General features: G+C 48.3%; 1 protein-coding gene across 2 annotated transcripts; it reads right to left on the bottom strand.

Moving 5' to 3' along the window:
• Positions 1-2,661: 2,661 nt before the first annotated feature.
• LOC135813643 (uncharacterized) lies at positions 2,662-10,033 on the bottom strand. Of its 2 annotated transcripts, XM_065326701.1 has the most exons (4): positions 9,775-10,033; positions 9,289-9,572; positions 4,349-4,623; positions 2,662-3,702 (listed from the first exon to the last, which is right to left on the bottom strand). In XM_065326701.1, exons 2-4 carry the CDS (start codon positions 9,425-9,427, stop codon positions 3,541-3,543), a joined length of 576 nt encoding a protein of 191 aa, XP_065182773.1. In that variant the 5' UTR covers positions 9,428-9,572; positions 9,775-10,033; the 3' UTR covers positions 2,662-3,540. The 2 variants fall into 2 exon arrangements, with proteins under 2 accessions (XP_065182773.1, XP_065182772.1); XM_065326700.1 differs by lacking the exon at positions 9,775-10,033 and having other exon boundaries at positions 9,289-9,677.
• Positions 10,034-10,095: the final 62 nt, after the last annotated feature.

Here is a 10,095-nt window from a genome sequence, read left to right as displayed (position 1 = left end):
AGGGTGGCCAGCCGCTTTTGCTGATGTTCTGCAAACTCCATCGCCGAACATGCTGATGCAAAAGTGACAGAGTGCTACAGGATACTGGCATCAGGGCGAGCTTCGACAATTATTTCAGCTAGGGCCGCAACATCCGCAACACCATCATGAGCAGCGAACTCATTCCCAACGATGAACTATAAATCAATCTGAGGATGTAGCTTGGGAGCTCCGGTATCGCGGTTTAGGGATCAGAGTGTTCACCCAGCACAAAAATGCACACCATCGACACACACATCCGTGCACACATACACACACACACACACACACACACGCACATACACACACATGCATGCTCTAACACGCAATAGAAAACACGCACGTACACACATACATTCACGCACGTGTGCGTACCCACCCACATGCATGTGCACACTCATGTGCATGAGTGGAGATGCCCGCATACACATGTCACACCAACATGCCCTGGGAGCGGTCATGTACGTGTGTATAGTATGTGTGCGAGGGCACGTCCACATGAGCGCATATGCATGTGCATACATGCGTATGGTGCACACATGCACAAACAGGCAGGTCTATGCAAACACACACACGCTCGCGGCCGCCGCGCATACAGTGTGCTCATACATTTCCATAGCCATAGGGTGGCAATGACTCGCAAATATCATGAATAAATCTTATGAGATTGAAAAACGCACTTACCCAAAGCAGCTTTGGTGTTGCCTGTGGAAGCACGGGGGCCAGGGTGTTGAGCAGTTACAGGGCTATCTGTATCTATAAAATTCTCCATCCCACACTGCTGACACGGAATGACAAGTACGCTGCCCAGGTCGTACCTCTTCTCTTCAACGCAATCAATGAGCGCCAGAGGTTTGCCACATCCAGGATTCTGGCACGCAGACAATCCCACAGCCAGATACCTGAGATAAACGATTCGTCGACCGTGAAGAGGGGCACTGAACGACCTCTTCGCGGGAGTCGAATCCAGTGGCGTTAGTGGTGGAGATCGCCCTTTCCGTTTTTCAGGAACTCGATCGATCGTTTGAGTTTGCGAAGCGTCCCCCTCCTCGGCTTCTTGCATCGTCCAGTGCGCAAAATGAGAGGCCGCGTCGTGGGTGACGGATTACTCTCCCGCGTCTTTATCTCCACGACATGTCGGCAGGAGAACCGAGCTATCCAAAAACCGCCAATGTCAAAACAAATCCGCAAGTCCACTAGTGGCTGAGCTTCTTCCTCAAATCTTGTCTCGACTCGAGCACGCGCTGCGAAGTCATGGTCAAACTATTTACTGTACATGATCGCGTCCCATTTTTCCACTCCGAAAGGCATTATTTTTCAGAAAAAAATTCGGAAATCCAACATGGCGCTAACCGTCGCGAACCTCCTTAAAGGGGAAGTTAAGGCAAAAATTAAAATTTCACCAGTTGTAGTCTTCGGGGTGCTGAGTCGAATGGTCTTGGTCCGAGGAAGCTGAGACGCTCCCTTCCTACTTGAATCCCAATCGAACTCGCGCACTTCCACCGAAACTGGGTGACTGCGCCCTACGAGATGGGGATTTGTATGCAAAATGTCACTAAAAGCGCCATTTCGTTCTTATAAAAGCACGGATGACCGCGATTGGCCCATATGTTGTAGTCTTTTGGACGCTGAGTCGACTGGTTTTGGTCCGAAAAGGCTGCGATGCAGCGTTCCGCCTTTATTCCCAATCGAACATGGTTGAACAAGCGGTCACGTGCTCCTGCGTACGCCAGTCACCTGGTCACCGTGCCTGCAGGGTACAACTTACTAGCCTGTTTGACCTTTTTTGGGTGCAGTCCTGTCACTCGAGTTGAACTCGAGTTGAACCTTGGTGTGAAAGTTGTCACCTGCTGGCGTGGTGACCAGGTGATTTGGGCACCCAGGAGCACGTGACCACTTGTTCAACCATGTTCGATTGGGAATAAAGGAGGAACGCTGCATCGCAGCCTTTTCGGACCAAAACCAGTCGACTCAGCGTCCAAAAGACTACAACATATGGGCCAATCGCGGTCATCCGTGCTTTTATAAGAACGAAATGGCGCTTTTAGTGACATTTTGCATACAAATCCCCATCTCGTAGGGCGCAGTCACCCAGTTTCGGTGGAAGTGCGCGAGTTCGATTGGGATTCAAGTAGGAAGGGAGCGTCTCAGCTTCCTCGGACCACGACCATTCGACTCAGCAGCCCGAAGACTACAACTGGTGAAATTTTAATTTTTGCCTTAACTTCCCCTTTAAGCAGGAGCGAATGGCTCGCAGCGCTGCCAGTTTCTGGTGTCAAGTGAAAGAAACATTTTTTGGGGCGGGGGGGGGGGGGGGGGGAGTTCTAGCTGAAAATGGCAAAGCAGGCTTCAGGAATGTACATATGTATAATCATAATGCGTGCATGTTGCGAAGCCTGTATTGCGAAAGTATGTATGTATGTTTTGTTTGTTTTGGTAGTGCGGCTTGTCTGAAACTAGTTTGGTTCGTTTCTTGGACTTCTGCGACCTTTTGCTATGGTTCGCGAGTTCCTGCTATGGTTGGTGAGTTAGTCTACTAGCATAACATTACATGTACTGTAGACTAGCATACCGTTACAGGGTTCTAGCCAAAGGGGGGTAGGGGGGGGGGGGGGCGCAGCGCCCCCCCCCCCCCTACTCATTTTCCGATTTTCGTGTTTTTCATGCATAGATGGTTCATAAAGGCACATTTGTCTGGGGTGAAGTCGGGGATTCGCCCCATACGTTGCATTTGGCATGGCAAGACAATATTGGAAAGTGGAAAAATGGGAATAGGGTAACTGTTTCCCATGCCCACCCCCCTACTATTTTGACCTGGCTAGAACCCTGCTTTACATGTACTGTAGACTAGCATAACGTTACATGTAGAGGGGACGGCTCGATACCGGGACGCTTTGACAGCCAAATTTGTATAGACCCAACCCGATCATCAGCGTTGATTTTTCACTCGAAATATGTTTGTGGAAGGAAACTGGCATGTTGAAGTTTGCTCTGGGGCCAGAGTCAATCGAACTGAGCCACTCCTTTGTGTTGACCCATTGCCTCCAAGTTGCCCAATTTTTCGCTTCAAACAAGTTCAAATCAGAGGTGGCTCCAAACCGGACACGTTTTAGAGTGCACGTCAAATTCACTCTGGCTCTGAAATTAGGTAATTGCTATCGCTCCACGACGGCCAGTACAGAGTAACAATAAGCCTTGTGTGTGCTTCCATTAGTTTTGATTGGTATGCGGTGCTTTATTGGTGAGAGGCTGTTTACCTGCGACAAGAAGTTGATTTTTCGAAAGTCGCAAAACTCAAGTCGCAGTGCGAAGCAACACGTCAAAAACTCACCTGCTTGATATGGCGCTTCTGGTCATCGCAGAGCCATGAAATTTTGGCTCGGAGTATAACACATCGTAGTCTTACTGTGACATATGTTTTCTAATCAAAATACCAAGAGAGAAAGTGAATATTGAGTCTGTTCCGGTTTGCAACCTGTGTCCTATTTGAAACCGTCCCCTCTACTGTAGACTAGCATAACATTACATGTACTGACCCACTTGGAGTAATACATATACTGACCCACTCAGACTAGTCTGTAGTACTTGTCGCTGATAGGCACAGCGGAGTGTGCTGCCAAAACATGTTGCTGAAGAGTTCATGAAGAAAGCGCGTTGCAATCGCCTGGTGTAGCCTTGTGTCCACTGCACATAGGGCAGAGGATATGCGCCAACACCGGAACACATGCGCAATGCACGTGCACAGACCAGACGCCACATACGCACATACCAACAAGCATGCACAACACATGCACAACACATGCACAAGCATGCACATGCACGCACATGCACGCACAAATACGCAAAAAAAGCATTGAGTGTAGGGGTGAAACAATTATACCGAATACTCGAGTACTCGCTCGGTTTGTTCAGAAATAATCGTACTCGGAATAAATCAGAGTACTCGTTCATACGTGGTACATGCATTTACCACAGAAATCTGCAGTTTCAGAGCAGCAGTCGGCAGATATAGATGTGCAGACTGTGTGGTGAACATTTGTTCACGAGTAGAGAGAGCCCCAATGACCCAGCAACCAATATACTAGAGAAAAATGGCAGCCACTCGTTTCAAGCAGGGTTGTATCATGTAATTTTAAGGCCCCCGGTGTGCAATTTATAGGAGATGATGAATACTCGAGTACTCGAATATTCGATCGGAGAAAATCAGAGTACTCGAACTCGGGATCTCAATGCCAACTTTCACCCCTAATTGAGTGTCATATACTTTTAGAATAAAACCAATAGTATGGAGATATGTGATTGCGGTGAAGCAAGCCCCAAGTCCACTCACATTTCCCAGTATCCACGGGTAGATCGATGCTCTGACACCACGTAGAGAAGACGACCATCCGAGCAGCGCGCCGCTGAACACATGCCAGTTAAGACCGGGTATCAGTATAGGCGGTGGTAGAGGTGGCACAGTCGTTGGCGGTGGCTGTGTCACGGGGGGCGATGTCACCACCGGGGTTGGTGTGATGACAGTGTAGGTACTATACTCTGACGGTGGAGGGCAGGACGTCACCGTCTGAACTATGGTATTGCCCCCGGTGCAAGGCTGAGCCAGCACTGAAAACAAGAACACACACACACACACACACACGCCCACACACACACACGCCCACACACACACACACTATTCGCGCTATTCACATCACCAGATGTGAATTGGGTGAATGGATTCCGAACCGATTCCAGCGCTCATGACATGAAAATCGAACGACTTGAATGCATGCGAATGGATTCATGAATCGATTCAAGTGCGTAATCGAACGCACTCAGTGCATCGCTTACTCTAATCCTATCCCTTACTCTAAGCCTGATTGCAATCCTGACAAACCCTATCCCCAACTCCAACTGTCCTACTCTAACCCTACTCCCCTGACTTCCAACCCTGATTCATTATGCATGTTCGCTTACGCCGGCACACGCGTCACAACACCCCTCACAGCAAAAATGCTCGATCTCAACTTGTTTGTCTCATCATGTGACCATGGCCGTACACACTGCGGGAAATAAGTTATGCATCGGGATTGACCCTACCCCTAACTCCAATCCTAAACCCATCACACTCTGCTTTACTGGAATTCATGTAAAACTGACAGTGATATGAACTTTTAACTAGTGACGCACACAGCCGAACCAAGTCCTTGGCTACATGAAAAAAACCTCTACCAATCTCCCCCAACTCTCCCTAAATCTTTCCTAATTTTCATCATCAGGGAAATGTGACTCCTGCGAGCATAACAACCCGTATAAGTACACAAACGGTAATGATAATACCGTGATAATGTAGCGAGAATGCCATAATTGCTAAGCCGGAACTGAGACCAATCCTGTAGATCACCATCATACGGTCACATATTCAAAGAACTACCTACAATATCTTACGCCAGGCAATAAAACGTCCATGAAAAGATGTTGAACATCAAGTGCCTCAGCTTGCACTATCTCAAGTCAGGTCAGTGTTGAAGAGTCAGCATGAAGTGCGTGCCTCAGCTTGTGCGATCCCAAATCAGGTGTGAAGGCGAAGAGGCCCGAAAGTTCGAGAGAGAGAGAGAGAGAGAGAGAGAGAGAGAGAGAGAGAGAGAGAGAGAGAGAGAGAGAGAAAGGGTGTGTGTGTGTGTGTACATGTGTTTATGTACATGTGTGTGTGTGTGTGTGTGTGTGTGTGTGTGTGTGTGTGTGTGTGTGTGTGTGTGCGCGCGTGTATGTACATGTGTGTATGTACGTGGGTGTGCGTACGTGTGTGTGCGTACGTGTGAGTCTCACGAGTGGTAATTGCATCCGTAAGGGCATGTTCGATTGGTAGGATCCGGATCCAGATCCAGATCTCAGATCCGTCGGATCCTTCAGAATCAACCGAACACTTTTCTTTGGATATTGACTGTTGCCATGTTGACGAAGTAATAAAGTGGTGCTCACAGGTCACCCAAAAGGGTGAACGTCGTACTGCCCGCTCGTCGTACAAAAAGTCAAAAAGAGTATCTCGATCCACGCGTGTGCGTACCACAATGCGTACAAAAATGATTTTTACCTGCCATTTACGCACAAAGGTCCCATTTGGATCTGGTTGGATCCGATCAACCCTGCTCCCCGAGGTGGGTTGACCGGATTCAAATCCAAAGGATGCGGATTCGACCAATCGAAAGGGTGCGGATCCAGTGGATCCGGTTGATTTGGATCCCGATCCTTCCAACCGAACATACCCTAAGATGAGATGGTGTTGTTCCCCTTACCTATCAAAGGTCCAGTTGTTTGGATGATTTTAAGTCCCAATCAACTCTCCATCCTCTGTCACAGTTGATTGTTGGCTTTCTGCGTCTGATTTTGGTTGCTTCCATGTACTTGGGTGAAGGCAGTGAAGACTCCCTGCTGAGAAGTTTTGCAAAGGACCATAAAGAAGGTTTGCCAATCCGACCAGTTCAGTGTCAGCTGTTGCGATGGACCCACAAGAAACCTCTCAGTGCTGATAAAACGCATCCTTAACCAGCTATTGCGCTGTGTACCGTCACACCTGGCCCCTACTTTGAAATACATTGAAGAGCTAAAGAAACACCAGAAGATGAGTGAAGACTACCCAGTGTCCCTCGACGTGGTCAGCCTGTACAGCAATATCCCAATTGCTGACATCATTGAAGTCGCGACTAGATTACTGGAAGAGCACCGCGAGGACGTCCATATGTTGGGTCTGAGCGTGAAGGATGTGCAAGATGCCCTGCAGTTCATCCTGACCAACAACGTCTTTGAGTTCGACAATCAGCAGTACAGGCAGCTGATAGGAATCGCCACGGGTAATCACCTAGCACCACCGCTGGCCATTATTTTCATGACAGCGCTTGAGAATGCAGCCCTGTCTTTTCAAGCGCTACATAGATGATAATTATCATCATGCTATGACGACATGGACGAGCGGCTCTGGACCGGTTTGTCGTCCACCTCAACAGCCAACACCCGTTCATACGATTCACCGTCACACACTCTGGCAATGACATCCGGAGCATCGACTTCTTGGATCTGAGGCTGAGTGTCAGTCCCGAGTGTGCGCTGGAATGGGAGCTATTCGTCAAGCCCTCACACAGCGGAGTTCACTTGCCATTCCTGCCACCTGTCCCTTTGTCAACAAAGTGTGCAGTTGCAGTGAATCCGTAGTCGTAGGGCAATCTCTAATGGATCAACGCCAGCAGGGAGAAGAGCTGGAGTGGAGAAAAATCACGGAGTGAGTTACTGGAAGCCAACGAATACCCACATCAAGACATTCAGTGGCAATAAAGACAGCAGAGAAATCAACTGGAGGCAGGGAGAATCCGTGGAAGAAACCAAATCAATCCATTCTCAATCTCTTTCATCAATGATGCACTGACCGCTCGGGGTTTCTCACCGTGTTCGTCGGTTTAGTCCAGATGTTCGTCTTCTTTTCACGTCTGGTCCGTCATTGAAGTACAAACTTGTCCGTTTGTCGTTTGGTACGCGTATGTGTCCGCGTGATGTGCAGCATGCGAGGGTGAAGCGTGGCCCAGGCAGGCCAATGGTGTGCAGAGCATGCAATGTGGATGTGAAGAGCAGTGAGTGTATGATGAAGAATGTAGTCCATTGTATTTCATGTACACAGTTTGAAGAGCTCTATGTCGGGGAAACCGAGCATCCAGTGAGGGAATGATTCACGGAACATTATCGAGAGGCAAGGGTGAGGGCAGTGAAGACTCCCTAGGTAGGCCATTACAAGTCCGACCATTGAGAATTCGCAACATCATCTCCCAACTTCTAGCTTTTCCATCGCACCTAGATTCTCGGCAGAGAGTCTTCACTGTCTTCGCACAAGTACTAGTAGATGGAAGCGACAGAAAGCCAGCAATCAACTATGACAGTGGATGGAGACTATCGGTGTGAAACCATCAAAATTACAGGACCTTTGATAGGTACGGGGCACAAGACCATCTCATCATTCTTACGGATGCAATTACCACTTGCGAGACTCACATGCACACAAACATGTCACGTACACACACACACACACACACACACACACACACACACACACACACACACACTCTCTCTCTCCCTAATGAACTTTCGGGCCTCTACATCTTCACGCCTGATTTTGGGATTGCACAAGCTGAGATACACACTTCATGCTGACTCTTCAACACCTGACTTGAGATAGTGCAAGCTCAGACACTTTATGTTAGACATCTCTTCACCGTTCACGGAAGTTCTATTGCGGCCTGGCGTGAGATATTGTAGGTAGTTCTTTGAATATGTGACCTGATGGTCTACAGCATTTGTCTCAGTTCTCAGCAACTATGGTATTCTTGTTATATTATCACGTTATCATTACCTTTTTTATAGTTATATTGTTTATGCTCGCAGGAGTCACATATATCCCTGATCTGATGATACCCTCTTGGGGAACATTTTTGAAAGCCTGATTTGGAGAGAGTTGGAGAGATTGGGAATTTTTTGTGTAGCCAAGGACTTGGTGCGGCTACATGCTTTGACGAGGCTACAGAGGGCTTACGCCATACTTGTAGATGACTTTCAAATTATACAGTTGAGGAAACCGGAATTAAGTTTTTCCTCGTTCCGTAGTTGGTGTACTAGAATTCTTGTCTCCGAGGAGACCTTCTGGCAACTGTATAATCAACGTTTCCCTATCGTGCATTCTGTACGCTCCTGGAGGCAAGTTTTGGGCAAACAAATGCAAGCTCAGAACACCTCCGGCCGCATCGGGGTTTCATCCTTCTTGGGTCAAACTACTTAGTAACTACGACCTGGAAGCAAAACAGGAACTACCCCGATACTGTATTACCTCAGACCTACACGTATGTAATCCTAATCCCAACTCTAACCATACACCCATCTGCCACCCATGCAACCCACACCACACTATGTCCATATGGCAGGTCGATATCAACAGCAGACTTCAACATCTGACTATTCATCCGTAGGCTGCTACCACACTATAGGCTAGCAGGTCGATATCAACAGCAGACTTCAACATCTGACTCTTCATCCGTAGGCTGCTCCGAGAGAGACTCGTCTCGTAGTCGTTTCATCCCTGAATGCAAAATTTCACTCTACTGTGACAATGTCCGCCGGATGTGACTGACAACAGACAGTAGACTACTACAGGACTGGTATAAATACCGGCAACAGTCTTGCCCGGTATTAGTATTACTATGATGATAATTATATTATTTACAGAAGTGTACTACCGGTAATTGATAAGCTTACCCGCTGTTCCATGGCCAGGAAACACGAGAGAGCCGAATATCGACACGACTATCAGCACCACCGTCCGACGAGTAGCGTTCGCCATAGGCTGGCCAAGACCACCGAGACTGAGACTTTTTCGGCCGCGGAAAGACTCCATCTTCGAGGTCGAGGACACAGCAGATTGACTCCGTGTAATAGCAGTCTACCAATAATTAATCCGTATTGCAGGGGCACTCTCCAGGAGCATATCGGCTACCCTCCACTCCAGGCCACATCGCTCTCTGTATGTGCAAGCGGGAACGCTGCGAACAGAATTTCAAAACATGACAAGTACAGTTTGCCGGCTCTTCGAAAAGAGATGAAGACCAGACTGAAGGAGGGAGAGAGGACGACTGACTACACATGGTCTGCAGGAGTGCAGAGGCGTGTGAACCACGCACAATGGCCATGTCGAACTGCGAATATCTGCGTGTACATGTACATGTATGTAACATTGTTACTTACCAGCCGCTTGGCAGGGCCATGGGATATGTAGCCCAGACAAAACAAGTCTGCTCGCCGCTATCACTTTCTTGCATGACAGCGCAGACGTTCTGGAGAGCTTTGTGGTTCGTCGAGCACCACGGAATACGATGGAGCAAACACACAGAGAGCAAACTACGTAGATCTGCACAGACGGGGGCTTTTATAGAATGTACTGAGTCTGTGTAGAAACTCGTCGTGAGTTTCAGGCAAGTCCCCATTGGTCCTAGCCACAGACCTGATAGACATGACAGAGAGTGAGAGAGTGAGAGAGTGAGAGTGGTATCACTGCTTGGTGTGTGA

This window comes from Sycon ciliatum, chromosome 4, assembly GCF_964019385.1.
Source record: "Sycon ciliatum chromosome 4, ocSycCili1.1, whole genome shotgun sequence".
Classification (NCBI taxonomy): domain Eukaryota; kingdom Metazoa; phylum Porifera; class Calcarea; order Leucosolenida; family Sycettidae; genus Sycon; species Sycon ciliatum.
Note: the sequence above shows the minus strand (reverse complement) of the source record. Positions and strands in the feature narration are given on the sequence as shown.